The 22,275-nt window shown below is 41.9% G+C and overlaps 1 protein-coding gene across 5 annotated transcripts in view; it reads right to left on the bottom strand.

Moving 5' to 3' along the window:
* Nucleotides 1–9,373: 9,373 nt before the first annotated feature.
* Nucleotides 9,374–22,275, bottom strand: part of ADGRF1 (adhesion G protein-coupled receptor F1) — a 39,806-nt gene continuing 26,904 nt past the window's right edge. For 4 of the 5 annotated variants that reach the window (XM_082347568.1, XM_082347569.1, XM_082347570.1 and 1 more), the window contains 7 exons: nucleotides 21,385–21,548; nucleotides 19,548–19,736; nucleotides 16,318–17,691; nucleotides 14,596–14,637; nucleotides 13,533–13,592; nucleotides 11,857–11,923; nucleotides 9,374–11,311 (listed from right to left, as the gene is read on the bottom strand). In XM_082347568.1, the coding sequence (XP_082203694.1) occupies nucleotides 11,238–11,311; nucleotides 11,857–11,923; nucleotides 13,533–13,592; nucleotides 14,596–14,637; nucleotides 16,318–17,691; nucleotides 19,548–19,736; nucleotides 21,385–21,548 (1,970 nt within the window). In that variant the 3' untranslated portion in view covers nucleotides 9,374–11,237. Of the gene's footprint in view, nucleotides 11,312–11,856; nucleotides 11,924–13,532; nucleotides 13,593–14,595; nucleotides 14,638–15,328; nucleotides 17,692–19,547; nucleotides 19,737–21,384; nucleotides 21,549–22,275 lie in introns of those variants that run through there. The other variant, XR_014232704.1, reaches the window with a different exon arrangement.

Genomic DNA, 22,275 nt, shown 5'->3' on the forward strand with positions numbered 1-22,275 from the left:
TATCTAGGCAACTGTTCAACCAGGAGCCAGAGCCGTGTCTTAAAGTGATACATACGGACCCTAACTCCCGGTCTGCTTGCTCCCCCTCTTCCCCCTGGGAATCTTGTAAGATAAATGAGCACATGTAGGAACCATATGCTGTCATGTACTGTTGTTTATCCGAAAGAAACGTTTGCAAAGGAAGAGCTGGACTTCAATAGTGAAGTCTCACCTCTTGGCAGTAGAAGCTGCTGGTCCCTGCCAAGATAATGTCAGATCTTGAACAAAATAACTCATTGCCCATTTCTGTGTCTACAGTGTATTTTCGCACATGACCATGGGTTTATCGGCTGCGCTGGAGGGAGAATCCGAGTTAACACTTTGATTTGGGGCTTTACAGCACTATTGGGCTGGCAGGGAGATGGGAGAAGAAGGGCATGTGTGTGCAGAATTAACATTTCCCCACCTTCAGGGCCAGCATCACAATCTTCTAAATATCTGCTCTGATGACAATATCAGCAACTTTGAGAAAGGTATGAATTTTTGGAGAAAATCACATGTATCCCGACCCATTTTTTTTGTGTGAATAATTCAGTAGCCATGTAGAACAAGGCAGTTTTTATTTTGAAAATTAGGTATAACTCCAAAGCTCTAATGTTATGAGATCTATTCCCTCTGTATTTCATACCTGGTTCAGTCTCATAGAAATTTTCCAAATCTCTTCTGTGATTTTTTTGAAGTAAACATCAAACACGAGCTGACAAGGGAGAATACATGCAGATATAAAGTGGATCCCATTTGTGTGGAAGGATAAAGTCTTGAAAGATATATTCCAAGAACAATGATTATTTACTGTGTGTGGTGGGGGAATCAGGGGCGGGGTACTGGGGAGGCAAAAGTAAAATAAGGAAACGGATTTTTATATCCTATCTTATGTATTTTTTTATTTATAATAAAATAAAAGCTAAAAGCGATTATAGCTAACATATATTGAGCACATACTATGTTCCAGGAATTTTGCTACATGTGTTATTTCATTTATCGATACTTCTCACAACAACCCTATAGGCAGTTCCTATCACTGTCTCAATTTTACCATTGAGCCAATTGAGGCCTTGGAGGGACTAAATCACTTGCCAGAGGACACGGGGCTAAGTGCAAGAGCTATGCTACAGTGCAAACTCGGAGTCCAGATTCCATACTCCCTGCCACCGTACTCAACTTCCTCAAATGAATAAAGTTAAAATTCCTTTTTGGGAAACAAAGAATCAATCTCACTCACTCAGAGTCACACCTCTTATACATCTTATGCTCTATACTTGGAATGTACACTTTGTTTCATTTAGACACTCAACCAAATGTCTGTGACTGTACTACATAACCCCTCCCAGCACCTGCAATGCCAGGATGAGGAAAATGTATACACATTGGGCTGGGGAGAGGCAGAAGGGAAGAGGGGCCGGAAAAAGACATCTGAGGCTGGTGACCAGTCTTCGTTAAAGTAAAAAACAAAAAGCAAAGAGAGATGGGCTAGAAAGGCATTGTAATTTAGGAACCTGAGAGTCCTGTACATTTGGAAATGTCCTAAGCGGAAGTTGTGGTAATGTTTCTGATATTCTTAAAGTCTATTTTATATTAACAAGGGAAAAATAATTAGACATTTTTTTTGGTTGTAAGTCTTCAGGATTCTTCCCTGTAAAGCCTTCTTTGGTCTGGACTATTTTTCTTTCTATTTGTCAAGGGTCATTAAACTTTTCTATAGGATAATGAACAAGAAAAAGAAATATGCATCCAGCGTCCTTCTCTCCTTCACAACTGCCCATAGCCTTTCTCCTCAGCTTTAAACAAGTATTTTGTAAGCCACCTCGACAGAATGCTCCAATATGAATGTTCTGCGTGATTAAATTGCTGACACACTGACCTTCATACCCTTGAAAATTGGGTTTCTTTTCCCACTGAAAGAAAAGGAAGAAAAAAGAAAATGTATTGAACTCCTATAGTATTCAGGCATTAAACAAGCCTGAACATGATGACAATAGATGATTGTCATCTTTCCGATTTTTAACAAATAACTAGAAATAAGATAGCCTGTCCAAGGTGGTCAATAGCAGGACTGAGATTTGAACCCTTGTCTCTGGACCTTGAAGATTGTATCTTTCCTCTAAGTGCCCTACTTTGGGGCAGTGACGATATCATATAGAATTCATGCTGCTTTATTAACATCAGCATTATTAATATTAGTAATAGCCGGTATTTGTTGGAGGCTTACCAAATACCAGGCAGTATGCTGAGAATTTTCAGGCTTCTCTCATGAGCTCCCAACAATAACTTTACAAAGAGTTATTACCCTTAGCTTACAGATGAAGTAACTGGGCTTTGGGAATGGAATCAATTTAATACCGTTAGTAAGTGCTGGAGCCAGGCCTCAACCCCTTTTCTTTCTTATCAGTTCTGTTACATTACACATCGATCACTAACACTTCTCTGCTCGCACCAGTACCAAGACCGTCTTGATTCCTGAGGCTCACGGATGTGTTGTCATTAGAAAATGAAACAAAAAAGTCCTCACTCCCTGCCCGACCCTCCTGCACAGGGCAAGGTTTATTCAGATCCTAATCTCCTGCCCTCAGCCTGAAACATTCCCCCTTTGAGTTCTCTAAGTCGGTGGTCCCCAAATCTGAGTGTGCATCAGAATCCCCAGGAGGGTTTGTTAAAACAGCGCTCCCTGGGCACCACTCCAGAGTTTCTGATTTAGGAGGTCTGGGGTGGGGTCCAGGAATTGGCATTTCTAACAAGTTCCAGTCATGCTGACGCTGCCGGTTGGAGATATAGTTTGGGAATCATTGCTCTAGTCTAAAAGAAAGCAGGACAGGTGCACTGCATGTTTGCAGAATTTAATATGTAAAAAATTGTCAACAGAAATTTTGCAAGTGATTCCATGAATGTGACTTCTTCCATACTCCTTTGAAAGCTGATGGGGAGGGGGGCTGCATAACATTCCCCGCATCAGGTGACATAGAGGACAGGTGGCGCTGGCTCCCCACACCCAGCCTACTTCAGGAAAACAAAGTCACATTATCACCAGCACCAGGCAAAGCTTTCATGCCGCAAAGAGTTGTTCTTGGCAGTGCCTGGCTGTGCGTTGTCATGGGATCCACAGCTGCCTTGCCGTGTGCCCTACTGGGGGACATGGCTGAGATCTAAGAACCAGGAAACCTTATCCATAAAAGCAATGTGTCCCTTGGCAACACATCACACTGGGGCACTCCTCTGCTCTGGTTTCAAGTGTCAGGTCAGAATTCCAGAGGGGTGTTGCCTCCCATCTGGCTGGCATAAAAGTAGCTGTTGGCAATGCTTTATCTGTGATTCCTACCCAGCAAGATAAGGTCTTGCCAAACCCACTTGGTACCCTTTGGTGATAAATTTCTCTTCTCCCAGGGTGTTACCTATGAAGAGACACAGAATCAGAGAAAGTCAGGACTGGAAGGGATCTCTGAGCTTATCTAATTAATGCAGATCTGTGGTTTTACCGATGGGAAATTGATCCACAGAGAAGTGATTGAGGCAAACTAGAGGTGGGCCTCCCAAGGACTCCATCCCAGAGAGAACCCTCTACATAAGCCCCACGGAGCCCATCAAGGAAATGTACATGGGCACATTTTTTTTAGGATCAAGCCAGGTGAAATGGAGACAAATTACAGAAGAGTTTGTGGTCATCAGTGGGCTCTTCCCCCCTCACTTGTCCTTTTCTCAAGTTCTAACCCTTCCCTGACCTTGCCCGGGTTATCAGGAGAATCTGGAGTCAAGTGTCTGGATAAATTACTTCATGGTACAGCCTGAGGGTCCAATATTTATTCCAAAGCAATAAATCTCTATTCACAAAATATTAGGAAGGGTTGCTGCTTGCATAGAGTGAAGCCAGGAGGCTTTCTGAACAAGGGAAGGGAGGCAGAGTGGAGTGCTCTGGACCCTTCCTGCTGCGTGCAGCTTACCCAAACTCTCCGAGTCCCAGCTTCCTTATCTATAGAAAGGGGAGAATAATATGCAACTCACTGTGTTGTTTTGAGGACTAAAGGGCATGATCTATGCTGAGTCTAACACAGAAACTGGAATCCTGAGGGCTTTGGTCACCTCTGTTCCCTTTCCTACCCTTTCTTTCAATAATGTAATAGGGAAGAACAAATCTGACTCCATATTGGATCTGTCTCTTTTATTTTAATCTTTGTATTCTATTGCTTTTGCTACAAGTTAATCACTAAAGGGCTGTTGCCTAAGGCTTAAAGTATACATAATGGCCCATCCTGCTGGAACCCTGCCTCCCATGCCTGAGGATTAAGCTAAAATACCTTTGTTTGGCTCACAGGAAACATCCTGACCAGGCCCACCTAGGAATGGCTGCAGGAAAGAAGAAATCAACACATCCCCCCCCCCCCCCAGTCTGGCCGGAACCAGGAAATATTTGCAACACTTAACACTTTTTTTACTTTACCTCCTCACCTTCCCCTCTTGGCTCTATAAAAGAAACTAGCACCCAAATCTGGGCAAGATGGGTCTTTGGGGCACTAGGCCACCAACTTCTTGGTCTGCTGGCTTTCCGAATAAGGTCACTATTCCTTGTCCCAACACCTGTTTCTTGATTTATTGGCCCGCTGTGCAGCGAGCAGTAGGATGAGCTTGGACTGCATAACACTAACGCCAGCCCCGGCAGCAAGGGAAGGGCTGAGGAATAAACTGCAAGCAGCCCTGATCTTTCCCGATTAGTCTTTGAGGACCTAGTAAATCTTTGCTCTGAATGAAGTCACTATTTTATGTTTCTTTTGTTTTGTTCCCTCCGCCCTGAAGAGTTAGGGTAATTCGTTCATGGAAGCTCACCTCACATATGACAAAACTGTACAAAATCTGCCAAACCATTTTCCCCCAAAGTAAACAATGAATCCAAAAATCTAGGAATATCCCCAATCTATTGGGTGCCACATACTTGAATTAACTTGCATTTGCCCAAGTTACCCAAGGTATATCCTGTTAAGACAACCTACATTTTAAATAAAACACTGGTTTTCTAGCAGGCGAACATCCCCTGCCAACCATGGCTAATTCCTGCTTTGCTTAAAAGCAGCCTTCAACTGTTCGTCAGCACCCTTGGGCTTAAACCCAGGAAACAGAGATAGTGTTTCCCAACCCCAAAGAGAGTTATTATGTTCTTAGCTCCCTAATCTCTTTTACTAGACAAAACACAGTAGCAACACTGTAAATTGTTCCTAATTAGAGTAGTTGGATTAAAACGCCTTTCACCTCGCCACATTCCAGGCTGGATCTCAGGTGTATTTAAGCTTTGAGCAATTTGTCCAGGATTTATTTCTTGGTCAGAGCCCGCCCCCTGAAGTTTAATAAAGGTAAGTACAGCACAGTTTTGCTGCCTTCTTAACAAAAGGCACATTGTCTTTCCTCATACGAATCATTTAGAAAGAAATAGATTTGGGACTTTTACCAAAATCTGCATCAGGCTGGGAAACATTCTAGGTGCGACAAAATGACCATCCCTCAGCCCCTCCATTTGTTCTGGAAGCATCCAAAAAACAGGGAGAAAATTAATCTTTCTAAAATAGCTAGTTGCAGATCTGGAAGAGCTTATCCAATATGAGGAATGGCAACATCTAAACACGATTCCATTCTCTGTATTCAATGTGAAACTTTCCACTAGTGGAATTTCTTACTCTGAGTGCCTATTATATTCATACATTAATGATCTTCACATTCAAACTGCAATGGGCAAGTCGGGCTCTTTATCTTTCTTGACTCTCAGCAGTAGTTAACCCAGTTGCTGTCCTGGAACTCCTTCTTGAAATGCTTTTCTTTGCTTCTGGGTCTCATTGTCCTGGCTTCCCTCCTACTTCACAGGCTGCCCTTCTCCTTCCTCTTTACTGAATCCTCCTCCTCTCCTTACTTCTAAATGATGGGGTACCCTCAAAGCTCAATGCTTGGACCTACTCACTTCTTTCCCTGTACCTGCTAGGTGATTTCATCTGGTCCCACGGCTTTAACCATAATGTCCAGGGTGAAGACCCTAAGAGTGTATCTCTAGCCCAGATCTTCCCTTGAACAATAGATTGGTATGCCAAGTGGCCTACTGGACATTACAAATTGAAGGTTTCATAGGCATCTCCATCTTCAGGTCAGACCTGAAGCAGCTGACCAAGGCTACATAAGCTTGTGGCCAATCAAATCAATCAAGGTGACTTCCTATTTCAGGATGTCCCATGCTGTCTCCAATTATACACACACACACATTAAACCAAAGTCACATGGATATGATTTCAAGAGTCAAATAACTCTATAATTCCCTGCTTCTCAGAGACAAACTCTTTAAACTGATTTAGTTGATTCTTTTGATATTTAGTTCTGTGTTTCTAAATAACATGACTATAATGCTACTTCTTGGTTTCTCAGTTTTATTGATTTCCAGAAACAAAGAATGAGTATTTAGATCTCTTTTCCCATCCTCTCAAATATACTTCCTATTCTCCACCTTCCCAATATATTGTTATTATTTTGGTTATATCAAAATCATTTCACATTATTGGCACTCTGTATGCTGTATTCATAGCTGAGCCAGGTAGTATGTTTAATTGCTCTTCCTTTTCTGCACAACATTTTATTTCTGTTAGGTGTAACTTTTTTTTACTTGCTTAGATTTCTGTGTTCTTATGAAAAATCCATCCCCAACCTACCTCAAAGTATGTAGGTCTCTTCTAAATAACACTCAAGTATAGCAGGTATCCTATCAATATCACCTTGTTGAGCAATCTCCCCTGTGGGTCCAGCCTGGACCTGCCCCACGGCTGCTGTCTGGCTAGCGACCCCCTTATTCCCACCCTAGAGGTTCCCTCTCTCTCTCTCTTCTACTGCATCTTGTGTCCCAAGTCTTTCTGGGCTTATTGCTGCCTTTGGTGCAGTCTGTTCCCCAGTAACCTTTGGGAAAGGAAGTATTGCAGGAAAACGTGTCAAGAATTTCTGCATCTGAAACTATCTTTATTCCTCCTCACACTTAATTGCTTTTAGGTTGCAATCTTTTCTTCTCAACATTTTGAAGACATTTTCCGTTGTTTTCTAGCTTATACTGCTGCTGTGAAGAGTCCTGATAATATTCTGATTTGGACCCTTCAGGTAAATCCTACTTTTTCTCTCTGAAAATATTTGCATCTTCTTTTTTTTTTTCTTCTGTGACCTGAAATTTCACAATAATGTTGTCTCAGTCCATTTGGGCTGCTATAGAAAAATACTATAGACTGGATGCCATATAAACAACAAATACTTATTCATCACAGTTCTGGAGGTGGGAAGTACAAGATCTGGTGAAGGTTCTTCCGGGTTGCAGACGTCCGGCTTCTTGCTACATCCTCGGGTGGTGGGAAGGGCTGGGGAGCTCTGTGAGACCTCTTTTATAAGAGCCCGAATCTCATTCATGCAACATCCACCCTCATGGCCCAAACACTTCCCAAAGGCCCCACTTCCTACCACCATCACCTTGGAGACTAAGTACTAACATATGAATTTGGGGAAGACACAAACATTCAGATGATAGCATGTCTAACTGTGGGTCTATTTTCACTTATCATACTGGGCATTCTGTGGGCCTTTTCAGTAGAGAAACTCATGACCGTAAGTGACCTAAAATTGTTCTCTATTGATTACTTGAATGATGCCCTTCCTTTTGTTCCTCTAGTCTTTCTTTCTGAAAATCCTACTATTCAAATGGTGAAATTCTGGGTCTAGTCCTCTAATTTTTTTCTCTTTCATTTTACATCTTTTTCTTTTGTTTCTATTTTCCAGGTCATTGCCTCAACTTTATCTTCCATCCCCTCAGTTGAAGTATTTTAGTGGTTATGTTATTCTATTTTTAGTTCCAAAGATCCTTTCTGTGGCCCCAGTATGCCTTTTAATAGCACCCTGTTCATAAAGGCAATGTTCTGTTGGAGGTTAGTATTGATCCCTGCCCTTCACCCTCTTTCTAGTCATTCCCCCCACCCCCCTGCCCCTGCCACAGCTGCCTTTCTCTGTTTTCTCCTTCGTCTTCTAGTCGAGCTCATAGAACTGGATTCTAGGTGACACCATACTGGCTCTTTCTGTTTGTTTTGGCTTCTGCATTTAATACTGGGTGCTTTCCTAGAGAACCTAGTGGGCTGTGACAGTTTGGCTATACTTTTTAGAGTAGGACATTGAAGAGCTGATTGGAAGGTCTGTGAACAAAGTGCGTATGATGGCTCTTGGCTTCACTGTAGGGTGAGCTGTGTGAACATTTCATTAGCAAACACCCAGAGTCAGTATCTTTCAGTGTTTTCTCCTGAGAAGGACCATCCCAGTCTCTTGCCAGGAGGAGGTAAGCCTCGCTGCTGGTGTTATATGTTAACTTTCACTGAATCTCTTTGTTTTGGAGACGGTAAACTCTACCTCAAATGCTTCTGGAGTCTCTCAGTCCCCAAATCCCATTTTCCCCCCACATATCCATATATTCTATTGCTAGGATGGAGGAAGGGATGGTTACTTGGTTGCTTGGGGTGAGGGAGGCATCTGAGAGTCTGTTTCCTAAACTGACTTTGAACAACTGTACGGTTTAGTTCCATCTTCACTTCACTTCTTACGGACACTGGTGCTGCCAAGTCTCAAGTCTCTTGGGGGATTCTGCAGGGTAAAGCAGCTTGCTTCTTGGCTTCCCCTGCTTCTGGCTTCATATTTAGCTTTCTTAGGCCAGCTAAGTCAGTTTGCACTCACCCCACCTGCTTTCCAAAGTTCTGTTGCTGTTGCTTCCTCTCTCTCTCCTTATCCTTAGTAGTTCAGGTCTGGTAATCCCTTCCTCCTGCTGTTCACACCTTTAGAAATCCCCTTCCCTTGAGTGTGGCCAGGACTTGTGACTCACTTCTAGCCAATAGAATATGGAAAAAGTTATAGGATGTCACTCCCCTGAGTACCCTATATTGTACAAGACTCTGTCTTAAAAGCAGACTGGACTAAGAGACTCTCCTTGCAGGCTTAATGACATAAGCGGCCATTTTGGAAAATCCCAGTGGCAGGGATGTGTAGGTGACCTCTAGTGTCCCAAAGTAGCCTCTGGCCAATAGTCAACAAAAAGCCAAGGTTCTCTTTCCCACAGCTGCAAGGAAATAAATTCTGCCCATAAACTGAATGAGTTGGAGGTGGATACTTCTCCAGTCGAGGCTCCAGATAAAGATGTAGACCAGCTAGCTCCTTCAGTCTTGTGAGACCCTGAGCAGAGGACCCAATTAAGCTGTGTCTGGACTCTTGACCCAGGGAAACTGTGAGAACGTAAATGCAGGTTGTCTTAAACCCTTAAGTTTGTGGCAGTTTTTTACACAGCCATAGAAAATATTCCAATGTCTTTCTCCTTTTTTAATTCTTTTATTGTTGTTTCAGTAGCATTCTGGAAGGGAGCTGAGCTGAATGTGTATGTAGTCAATGGGTTAGACAAACATGATATATAGTATGTGATCCAACACACTTTTAAAAGACCCTAATTTCAATTAAACAGGCAAATAAAAATTCTAGCTACTTGTTATGGACTGAATAGTGTCCCTGCAAAATTCATATGTCGAAGCTCTAACTGCCAATGTGATTATTTGGAGACAGGGTCAGTAGGGAAGTAATTAAAGTGAAATGAGCTGATAAGGGTGGGGCCCTAATCTGATAGGATTGGTGTCCTTATAAGAAGAGGAGGAGACACCAGAGAGCTCTATTTGCATGTGCATGGAGAAGAGGCCATGTGAGGACACAGACAAGACAGAAGAGCAGTCTCACTAGAAAACAAGCCCGATGGCAGCTTCAGCTTGGACTTCCTGGACTCCAGAACCATGAGAAGTTAAATTTCTGTTGTCTAAACCACTGGTCTGTGATGTTCTGTTATGGCAGTCTGAGCTGACTAATATAGTCCTACAGATAGCAGTAAATGTGGACTTGACTTACTTTTGTAATCACAGGCTGCTGAGACTTAGGACATCAAGGCTACTTGTAAAATAGTAGCTAGATGATGCCTGAGCTCCCTTGCAGACCAAGGAGTCTAGGATTCTAATTACAATTAAATTAGCAGTTCCAATCCTGCTAGGCTGACTTATATAACCCTCTTCTTATTGTAGTTCAACTTCCATAACTACTACCCTGGCATAGCCATTTGCCATCCACATTGCCCTGCTCACATCTCACCTCTCTGTGCCTTAGTTTCAGCAGCTGTAAAACAGGGATAATATTATTCCCCCTTCACAAGCTCATTGTGAAGATTACATGAGTTAATAGATGCAAAGCACTTAGAATAATGCCTGACACATAGTGAGCACTCTCTACATGTTGTTTCTTCTTTTATGACTTCTTACCACCACCATCATCATCATCATCATTGCAATTGTTATTGAAAGAAATCAACACTTGCTTTGAAAATGCCACAGCAGATTTTTAGGAGACTTTATGAGGCTGTAGAAATGGACTAGGAACCAAAAGTCCTAAAAGCGCCCTTTACTGGCTTCACTTTGGGAAGTCACTTCACCTGTCCAAGCCTCTATTTCATCATCTCTGCACTAGATCTGCCTGGACACCTCACGTCATTGGATGGGGGACCAGATGAAAGTGCCTTGTAAACTGAAAAAATACTGCATTATATATATATAAAATACTGCATTATACTTCCTAAGTAACGGCTATGAAGCTATCTGAAATGGACACTTCCATTTTGTTTCTGATTAACTTTCAAAGTTCAGTGACTGTACCTAAAAAACAAGCATAAAATCCAACTGGAAGTTTTTGGAGGAAAACGCCTTTTCTCTAGGAAATTTCACCAGTGACTTTTTTATAAGAAAGTGAACATGGTCCATCAATGTATCTAAAGTGATTTCATGACATTTCCTTACTCCAATTCAGATGATTAGAAATGTCACATGAATAATGCTATTTTATGAAAAAAGGAAACCATAGTTTGTGGCAGTGAGAGTCTAGTACAACTGACATAATTTCCGACAAAAACCTAATCTTCTGCATTTATGAAGCAATTCCTTTGAATCAAACCCCATGGAAGTAAATCTCTCCATTTAATTGAAGATAAAGATGGCTGTCATGAAACTGCTGTGAGTTCCTTATTATATTCTCAGGCTCCGAAATCAGAAAAATCCATTGAATATTGAACATCATTTCTTCACTGACATTTAGCTCTAATGTCAATTTGCTCCAAAAATTTTTTCTTGATTTTAGGGTTCCCGGCCTTATTCAGATGATGAAAACTGAGTTAGCATGATGTCGTTTGAGGACTCTCCAGTATAAGAAAGTACATATTTGCCTAAAAAAGGAAAAAGAGGATAAGAATTATTACTACTATGTTGGAATCAAGCATAAGACCAAAATGAAAATAAGCCTATGCAATTCCTTACAATTCTGGACAGTGTTAGGAAGAGGTTAGGGTGTACAGCATTTTATTAATGCCATAGAAGCTTACATTTGCCAGACATCTCTCATTTGAGAAGAGAAGCACCGTATTTTCAGACGTTGGGGAATGAGATTGGTTTGAGATCACTGAGTGTTACTGCTGGAAGGAAACTTAGTGATCTCTTAGTTTTTCTTTTTACTGATGAGGAACAAAGGTCCAAAAAGGTAAAGAGATTTATTAAAAGCCCTCAGGCCGGTTGGTGGCAGTGATAACAGGACCCAAAGCTTCTGCATGAGCACATTGAGCATTTTGGGAGAGAAATATGCTTTTTCAAGTTCCGACACTTGAACTTTATCTGAAATTCAAAGAATTTTGATTGGACTCTAAAGTGAGTTGCCCATGATGGATTCACGTTCTTTCTTCCTACCCCTTAGAACCTTTGGTTTGCTGTAACTCACGTTCGTGTTGGAATGGGTTGAAAGTCTTTTCGAATCTGGGTTTGACAGATGAATCTGAAGAGTTTTGCTGCACAAAAGAAAACCAAGTCATTTAGGCATTCAAAGTATTCTTTTAGGTGCCTGCTTTTTCATTCAAACTCCCTCAGAAGATTACAAACACTCATTTTTTCTTCTGCCAAATGTGCATTTACTTTAAAGCAAATGAGCCACCTACCCAGAAAACAAAATCTCATTTTTGTCACCTAATTTGAAAGTGAAACTGGAGAAGGGGTACAAATCCAGAAGATGCAAAGCCCTCACTGACCACTGCTGCCTTCTGAAAAGGGTCAACAATTTACATTAAAAACAGGGAGATAAACCACTGTCAGGCATCTTTACTTTTGGTTTCGGTGTATTTTACTTTTCAGTGTTTTTCTCTCTTTGGCCTTCCAGTGAGAAAAATTCTGACTTCCTGCTTTGTAGGGTGGGGAGTGTCCTGTCTTGCTTTACTAACTAAAGGTTTGACTTTAATGCAGTCACACATGCTGTAACTCCCTCCTTTTCTTAAGAGTAGAGAATGATTCATTAGTTTCACATTTTCTGGTTCAAGGGATTTTAGTTCTTCAAGACATAAAATCAAAATCACAGAATATTAGAACTTCTGCTTTGAGTAACTAGTCTAACACTTAATTTTTACATCTTGAGAACACTGAAACCAAAAGGTACTAAGTAACTTTCCTGAGGTCACACAGCCAATTGGTTACTGAGTCAGAAATACAGGGCAGGTCTGCCAGCTCCTGGGTCACAGCTTCCTAACTCACAGCCCTCTCCTATGAAATGCAGACCCAGGAAAATTATTTTATAAAAATGCCAGAGGCTAATTTCCTCACTGTTTTTTTTAATTTCAAAACGTTATATTATCCCTTGTTAAAAATCTCTAAATATCCATGTAGTTTTTCATGCACTTAAATCAGCTGATTTTTATCACACACAGAAATTTCTGCTTTAGAACCCTTTCTGAAAGGCCCTCCATGTCTTGCTAAAAGACAAAAGTCTGAGTTAACGTCAAAAATACAAAACCGAGAGGCAAGTACTTTTGTTCCTAACTATACTGTTCCTTACATGGATTGCACTTTTGTGGCGAAGAATGAAAACAAGAATGATTTGTTTCCATACAAACTTGTCAGTTTGTAGACTGAAGAGCTAAAATTGCAAGGGACAAAGTCAGGTACACCAGCATAAGAGAAAATTCATAAAGATCATTTTACATATTAGAAGTTAATGAAGACTTCCCCCTCTGATTTTCTGGAGAAGGAAAAGGGGTCTGCAGGAGATCTAGACAGGCAGGCAGAGCAAAGGACCCTACTGATTCTAGATATTGGGAGACAAGTCAGACTATAGCAAGCAACACTGTTGAAATGTATTTGCTCTCAAGAGCACCACAGACTCCCATGCCTGAGAATCCTTGAAGCTTTCCACACCTTCGCATCCATTCATCCATTCACTCATTCACTCATTCATTCAACAGCTCTTTAATGAGTATTGACCATGTGCTGGACATTGTGCCAGATACCAGGAATATAACGTAACAGAAACTCAAGGGGTTTACACAAAAGTGGGCTTGCCGTTGAACTGCGTAAAAAAAGTGCAAAACTGGAACTTCATGAATTGCCTCCACGGCTGCAGGAGATGATTACCTTTGATGCTTGGTTCCAAAAGCTTAAAGGAGACAACTTGTTGAGTAGCAGCTGTCGCAGCTATAGGGCAAAAAAGAAATAGTGAGGAACGACACATAGGCAATCATACAGAGGCAAATCAAGAACAAAACTGCAGAGTGTAATTGTTATTTAGTAGTAGTATTTCCCGGAAGCGTTTAATAGGCTATAAGCACGTGGATCTGATGAAAGGATTTCTTTTCTTTTATTTCTTTTCTTTACCTATAAACAAATCTAGAATGAAACAAAGAGCAACAGTACCAAAAACCATAATAATTCAGATTCTAGACATTAGTAACTGGCAATAATGGCTAAATTGAAGTTTATCTTTGAAGTGAAGAGTGTCCTCATCAAGTGAATGGTGCAAACAATGGAATTATTTAGTCCAATCAAGAAGGAGGCAAATTGATTCTTTGTAAACAGGGGTTTGGAGGCATGTGCAACAATTATGATAATTATAAAATATCCTTATCTTCTTATTAAAACAGAGGCTACATTTATTAGCTTATTGTCTTTACCTCTCTCTGCAGAATGGCTCAAAGCTTGGAAAAATAATGAAAGAAGGTTAAGTTTTTTTCTATTATCTTTTACTTACATTGGTCATCCTTCATTAGGAATTCTATTTAATGTTAGAGGCTATGTAATATTTACTATATAAAATTCTAGAAACATACAGATAGGCCTTTCAGCATATTCTAAGTGAATGAATAAATTAAGTAAAGGAGCAAAAAGGAATTCACCCCTAAGGAAAGTTTTTCTGCTGGTTAATTATGCCAAATCATAATTTAAAAGTAAAAACAAGTTTCCCCTTTTTTTCTACAATGTTCACATTATATGTTGTGGTTAGTTCTCTACAGCTCTAATATCAGCAATGAGTGTTTAGTTTCTTTGTCTCCTGATTGAACCTACATTTTGTGAAATTATAGAATTTTATTATGCAGGTACCCATGGTCTAACTTCTTATATATGAATAAAGGCCCTAGAACTGAAAGGGAGGGACTAGATGCCTGGGTTAAAGGAGAAAGAGAGAAATGAATAAACATACCTTACTATCCAAGAGCATTCCAAAACATAAGATGAAAAAGCCCTTAAAAAAAGGAATAAGGCACATGTATTATCTTTTCCTTTTCCAGTAAAGAAAGCATTTATATGTATTACTATTCTATTATATCCCCTAACATTGAAATTATTTCCTTGTCTGTCCCCCTGTTGACTGTGGGTCCTTGAAGGTAAGGATACTGTGTAAACGCCACGACGCCTGGATTAACACAAAGTACGCAAACATTTTTTTTTTTTGGTTGAACATATAATTAAATTATTGCGTGAATAAAGTCTGAAACACATGTAGAGCATCATTTTCCCCTTTGTGTCATCCTAAACCCAAAACAAAGAACTTCCATTTGCTTCTATGTCTTAGTCTTTCTTTAGGCATTAAACAAACGTTAACTAAGCGTCTATGATGTCAGCAGTCACTGAAGTCCAACCCCAAGGCCAAGTAGAGGAAGTTGACTATATCAGCATCCTTTCCATCAGGTCCATCCAGCCCTTGGGTAACCCTTGGCAGAGTCTTTCTTGGACCTTGAAATCCTCCTCCCAGGCAGAGGACCCTCAGTTGGTGCCTGTTCAGACAGCATGTCACCAAGGGCCCTGGACAGAAGTTCCCTAAATCTGTCACCATTGGGTGTGTGCTCTCTATGACTGCCCTCTGTGCCACCACCTAAATGTACCCTGGTTTGTTGCAGTAGGTGGAGAACCAACTGGATTCAGGAGATACTTACTGAGCACTTACTCTGTGCCAGGCACTGCACTAAGTGTTAAATGATCTCATTTAATCTTCACATTTACTCTAAGATACAGGTAATAATATTATCCCTGTGTACCAAACGAGAGAATTAAGGTATAGAGAATTTAAATAATTTGTTAGCAGTCACACAGTGGGATAGCATGACATATTGGAGCCCAGAGCTATTTAACTCCAGAGCTCAAACGTTTAACCCCCACTACCCTGAGTCATTGTCCAGAGGAGACCCAGCAAATATTTCTTGAACCAGGACTGAAGGCTCTCTTCCAGATTCACCAAAACCTAAGGATTGCTTTGCCCACCTACTCTCTGAACACTCTCTGATCGTGGCATGTAAAACCCATCCTTGGCAGCAGAGTTCGACAAACTTTTTCTGTAAAGAGCCAGAGAGTAAATATTTCAATGGTTTTGCAGGTCATCCAGACTCTCACAACTGCTCAGTTCTGCCCGTGTAAGGAAAACAGCCACAGACCCTAGGTAGACGAATGGGCATGGCTGTGTTCCAATAAAACTTTATTTACAAAGACAGTGCTGCCTACCATTGGCCAGGCCCTGCTTTCTGGCACATTAGGGACTTCCTTTGCACCATTCAGACTCAAAAAGCACTCTGGATTTATTTCCCTTTCCCTGTGTGCTTTAACAGACATCAGCACAAGACAAAGAGGACTGGGTCAACGGCAAGAGAGATTAGCGTTAGCTATGTGAACTCTAACGGATTTAAAACCCTGGAATGGGTTACTGAAGAAGCCTAATATTCTGCTTCAGTATGAGAATAACTGTTGGGAAGACTGGATCTTTTTTTTTTTTTAATTTTTTTCTATTCACTGTTGCCAGGCAATTTGGGTTATAATAGTCCTGCTAGAGGCAGGGAAATGAGATCGCCCCCAGTGTGGTCTTCCCATGCTCAGTTCTCTGCAATTATTCCAATTACCCGATGATGTATTAGGTGGTCCTTATCGCTCTCACCTGGGATGCATTGAGTGATGCGAAAATAACATGCCAGGCCAGATTCTGGCTGTCAACCATTGTTCCTATGCCAAATCCCCAGGTGAGCCCTAGCAGGGGGGTCAGAACGAGGAGGCTCCTGCCCATGCGGACGACAGTGGCCTTGCTGTCCTGAGTCAGCCTTTCTCCAACAGCGGGCCTCCAGAGCTTCGTGAGAACTAGCAGGACCACCACCAAATTCACAGCCACAATAGTCAGGGCAGGACCCGCAAAGGCCAAGAGAGGTTTGCTCCCATCGGACCAGTTAAGCCAACACACATCTTTCCTTTCATAGCCATTGCTGGGTTGTGTGACCGCAATGGTGATGATGGATATAATGAGAGGACACCCGTAGCCCAGGCAGAACCCAACAGCCACCAACAAAGGCGTGGCCATGTGATGGAACACGAGGATAACCCGATAAGCCAGCAGGAAGCCAAGCATAAGCATCCAAAAGAACAAGGAGAGGTAGAAAAAGTGTGTAAAGAACACTGCAGCTGTGCAGACTCCAGAAGGGTTTGCCGTGGTGTCCACGGTGGCAGCGACAATAAACCAGATGTCTGCGATCAGGAGGCACAGGGCTATGTTCACCATGCAAATGTGACGCGTGTGTGAGGTTTGGCTTTTGTTGACCTGCTTCCAAAACAGAGCTTCGATGGTCAGGCATAAGATGAGACTTCCGATGGAGACCCCCAGTCCCACAAAGGTGATCCATTTCACAACGGGAATGATGGCAGTGGGGACAGAGGGTGACATCAGCATGGAGAAGGAGGTCAGGTGAGTACAGCGGCACGTCACCGAGTCTGGAGTTTCATTCACTAGGTGGCAGCCATTATTGTTCCACTGCGAATGGTTGAAATCCCAAAACACACAATGAGGCTGGCTCAGATTTGATTCTATCTTGGAAAAAGTCAGGAAAATTTCATTGATGGAATAGTTTGGGATAACCATGGATATCACGGGCCCATTGACCTGAGCATTTCCATTTTTGGTAACAGGTAGAATGTTCCCCAGGGTCAAAGAGGTCATGCTGATGATAGTTTCTGGAAGGGGCTTCTGGAATTGGTCTGACCTAATTAATGCATGGCCTCTGATGGGAATGGAGGTATTTTCTGGGAACATTTCAGTCTGATAGTTGTAACCCAATTTGCTTTGATTCGAGGATGCTGGAATCCCTTTCCAGTTAATGAATTCTCCAGAAAATTCCAGAGGCAGAGCTGTCGAAGGGACCAGAACGCTGATGTTTTCCAGTGACGCTAGTAACTGGGATCCGGCATTCTTTTCTTTCTGAAGTAACACCGTCCAGTTGGTTACCGAGGCAGAATTAAGGACGTGGTCAGATATATTGATGACATTCTGAAATACAAGGGTAAAAGTCAGTTTGGATTTTGAGTACACAGGTCAGAGGACTACGGGTGGATAGTCATTAGTCTTAAGCTCAGGAAAATTGCCCAGAGAATTGGCTCAGTTGAGGACCACATTAAAACTCAGCAATGAAATTCAGCTCTGGTGCTCCACACGGTGGAAGCATTGGGTTAAGAAATGAGGGTCAGCAGAATCATGTCAGTTCCAGGGTGATCACCCCTGGGAATTCATACTCCGACTGGGGCTTCAGCCTAGAGGAGGAGAATCCTGCAATGGGTGCTGCAGAGTGTGCATTTTCTTCCTTCTGAGATGGCAAACGGGACTGCATGACTCCTCAGGCTGAGGGTCCAACAGTGAGACGTTACTTGTAATTGCTTTCCCATATCATGTTTTTTTTGCTAATATCAGAAGTTCTAAATTCATGTCATGAATGTTCAAGTTTTAATTCGTTTGTATTTATGACTTTTCTTTAATAGAGGAGAATATAAAGCAAAAATCCTTAAACACTGGGCATGCAACAAGGAAGCATTGAATTGTTGTGGGTTTTAAGGGTCAGTCTCAGTTTGAGATTCCTTTTCAAGGAATTCCCTGGCAATTCAGTGGTTAGGATTCTGCGCTTTCACTGCTGAGGGCCCAGAATCGATCCCTGGTTGGGGAACTAAGATCCCTCAAGCAGTTAAGGCCAAACAAACAAACAAAAACAATAGCAACAACAAAAACCAGGTTCCTTTTCCAAACGTACCTGAAAGGCAGCGTTTTCTCACCCAGGACCCTCATTCACTCTTACGGGTCTGGTTCCCAGGCATCTGCTGCGGGTGTCTATCCCTCTGGCTGACTCTTACCCTAACTGAGCCCTCTGTGGCTTCTGGCCCGAATCCCATAGTGAGCTTCTCCTATTGCCCCAGCAACCTCTGCCTTCTTTTTGTTTGTGTTTGCTGCTCTGTTTTTGTCCTTCATTTTATTTTTAGCCTTTTTGTGTCATCTCGTTTTAGTTGGTCTCTTGTAAACAATGCATAGTCAGACTTTAAAAAAAAAAAACAAATCTGAGCATCTTTGATTCAGGGGGTTTAACTTATTCACACTTAATGTCATCTCTGATGTTATGTTCACCTTATACAGTTAAGCAGGATTGTGTGATTATGTAACAGTATACATTATATAACCCAATTTTGTAAAATATTATATGCTTTAACATATACAATGCACACATCCAAAGTGTTTGGAAGGATATTTATTTAACAAATATTTATTGAGTACCTGCTACGTGTCCCTTGTCAATTTTCTAGGCACTGAGGTGACACGTAAAATGTAAGCAGTGGCTATTCTAGGGTGACAAGATTACATATCACTTATTTTTCTTTTTGTTTATTTGCATATCTTAGAGTGAGCATGTCTCATTTGAGTAATTTTTTAAGTTAATTTTTAAATATCCAAACTAAATCATGAATTCCCCAGTCGAAAAAATGGAGTTCTTAAAATATACTAAATATGATATACTAAAGTCAGAGCTTATGGCCACGGGAAGGAACAACTGCCGACTCAATATTAAATACTAAAAAGTTGGCACCTGCGTCATTCAGCGTCATTCAGGGCAGAGGCTCACGCTTTCCCCTCAGCCAGATGCTGTCCAGGCAGTCTGCCTGGAGGCAGCGCCCTCTTACTTTGAACTCACATAATTGATCCCGGGGGTTGCTTGTACACTGCAGAGGAAGCAGTGAAGCTCACATCAAGACTGTTACATGGCTCTTTGGTCCTTTTCAGCAGCACCCCATCAGCTGGGGCTTCTGCCATTCCTCCTGCAAGATTGAGCATTTAAAGTGAGCCATTCAAACTCAGGCAGACCTTACCTCCATTGTCGAAATGGACACATTGAAGTGTCTTTCTAGGGACAGGGATGAGATATTGCCCAGAATTGACACCACAGAAGCCAGATTCCCGGCTGTGGTTGATGGGTTTTCCTGAATGACCATTGACAGATTCTGCACCAAGGATGACACGGTTGCCTCAGTGGCGTTGCTGGCAATCACACTGAAATTCTAGGAATAGAAATGGTTATGTTCTGGAAAACAATGAAATGTTTGTGCTTCATCAGACTTAAATCAGATTTCATGGCCACGAATAACCAGCATTTGTATGGTGCATTATAACGTAGGATAATCATATAACAATGTTAACAACAATATAATGGCTGTCATTCAGTGCTTTTTATTTTCCATACAGCGTGCTAAACGTTTTACTGGGGATTCACTGATTTCATCTTTACAATACCCTTTAAAGGAGGTACCATGATTATTTTCATTTTATGATTAAGGAAACTGAAACTTGAAGAGATTCACTAAGAAGCAGTTTTATACAAATTGTTACCCTGATTATACAGAACCTGATGTTCAGTGAGATTCAGTGACTTTCCAAACAGTACCCAGCTAGGAAGTGGAAAGGTAGGGTCTACTTGGCACTAAATCCTATGTTATATCCATTATACTATGCTGAGAAATCCCTATAGAGGATTTAGAGGGACATACGTGGAGATTTTGCTACACTTGGTCACTGGATTTGGGGTTTTACTTCTTCCTTGAGGCTCCCATCTGCTTCCACGACACTGAGCTAATTTGGAAGGCAGCCAAGAGGGATATTCCCTTTGTTCAAAGCACATCAACCCAGGATCCCAGATCCCCCCTGTTTTCCTTTTTACTCTTCTCAGCTGACAGAGCTGTCTTCTGCCTAGGGCACCTGGGATCTGACTGTCCTCACACCCTGGGGTGACCCAGTCCCAGCTACGATTCGTGTCCAGAAACTGGGCCAAAGAAGGCAAGAACAAGGATAAACCTCAGAAGACATCTGCTCCAATCTTCCTCCCCAGTTTACAGATGAGAAAACTGAGGTCCAGAAAGAGAGCAGTAAAGCTTCCACAGCCCCTTGGTGAATATTGTGGGGTTCTCTGCTTCCAAAGCAGGGTCTCTGGCTGGGACTGAAGTTCTGCTCACTATGAACTATTTGCAGGATAGTGTCTGTGAACTGGTCTTGGAGTTCCTCTTCCATGACTTGAGTTTTAACTCCTCACCATTTGCTTCCATCTTTCTATCTACTACATCTTAAGTACTTGAAACTTCCTAAGAGAGCATCATGTGGAGGTCATAGCACTGGGCTGGAAATCAAGTGACCATGTTTCTAGTTCAACACTACTGCTACCAGAGGGACCACTAGCCCCTTAGTCTCCCCTTTTCTGATCTATAGAAGGAAGTTGGTGAGGCGCATGGCCCTGGAGAGCCATTGAAGTTCTATCATTCTATATGGCTGACTCACTCCCTGCCCCGGTTTCTGACAAATGTACTAAGGTTATAGCTTCTGACTTATACCTTCACTTGGATCTTTGATTCCCAGGCTTTCTGAGGCCAGCTTAGTTGCTGTTCTGCCATCTTCAGCTCTCTTCAGCATTGATTCACACCTCTGCAGCACCCTCCCCCCAAAACCATCCAACCTGACGTTTCTGAGGTTCTCGGCTGCTACCTAGACTCACTACTCACACCTACACTCCCTGGGTTTCCCAGGGTCTGATGTCACTGACTTCTGACCAAAGAGACAAATTGATACATTTTACCTTCCACCCAGTCATACTCACTGGGAGACACCCACTGTGAAACTCAAAACCAGGGCAAATCTGCAAGGTGGAAATGCTTTTTTTACCTTCTTCAGTTCTTCCAGCTCAGAGAGCACACACGTCTCCCTGAGGACATGCCACCCAGAGGGCTGGCACCTGGCCGTGATGCTTCCGGAGTAGCCGCTGCTACAGGGAAGAGTATACTTATCATTCTTAGACCCAAATCCAAAGACTATGCTGTTACACTGGGCTGGAAAAGAAGGGAAACAAAGAAGAAAAATGTCTCTGAACATTTTGACACTCTCTATAAACCATAAAGCAGTGCTTTTTAAGTCACGTTTTCAGACAAAACCCAGGCAAAATTCAGGAGTAGGAGAAGTTTGTCTTTGATGCCCAGCTTCACCCCATCAGCCCCTTTTCCTCTTTCCTGATGTCCTACCCTCCCCAAGGCTGGCCTCCTTTCCCTCCAGGTGTCTGATCTATGCCAACAATCTGAATTTAATGGGCTATCAAATAGTTAAGTATTCAGTGAAAATAAGACAAGGTGTGATCCCTCCAAGGAAATATTTTCACTCTTTAAGGGAATGCTAGAAAACCAGAAAATCTTCAAGACACTATGGGACAAAGCATGATAGGGTTAAAAGATAGGCAGTTGCCATTTGGGGGTGACATGTCCTACTTTGTACCCCTTTAAAGGCTTCTCACATCGTGATCAACCACTAGTTCCTCTTGCAGCTGGCCTTTCATAATATATTCTTACCATGTTGGGACTGGGATAGAGGAAGCCTTGAAAGGAAGAACCACAAGGGCTATGATTTTTGTTTCTTTTCCCCACTGCTGTGTCTTAAGTGCCTAATCACTTTGGACACTTAGTAAATATTTGTTGAATAAATGTTGAAAGTGGCACAAATCTTGGTAAGAGAGTTTTAAAGCTGAATGTAAAGAATTTTTTAAACATCTGAAGAAAAGAAGTAGGG

This window comes from Balaenoptera borealis, assembly GCF_965194805.1.
Source record: "Balaenoptera borealis genome assembly, chromosome: 12".
Taxonomy (NCBI): Eukaryota; Metazoa; Chordata; class Mammalia; order Artiodactyla; family Balaenopteridae; genus Balaenoptera; species Balaenoptera borealis.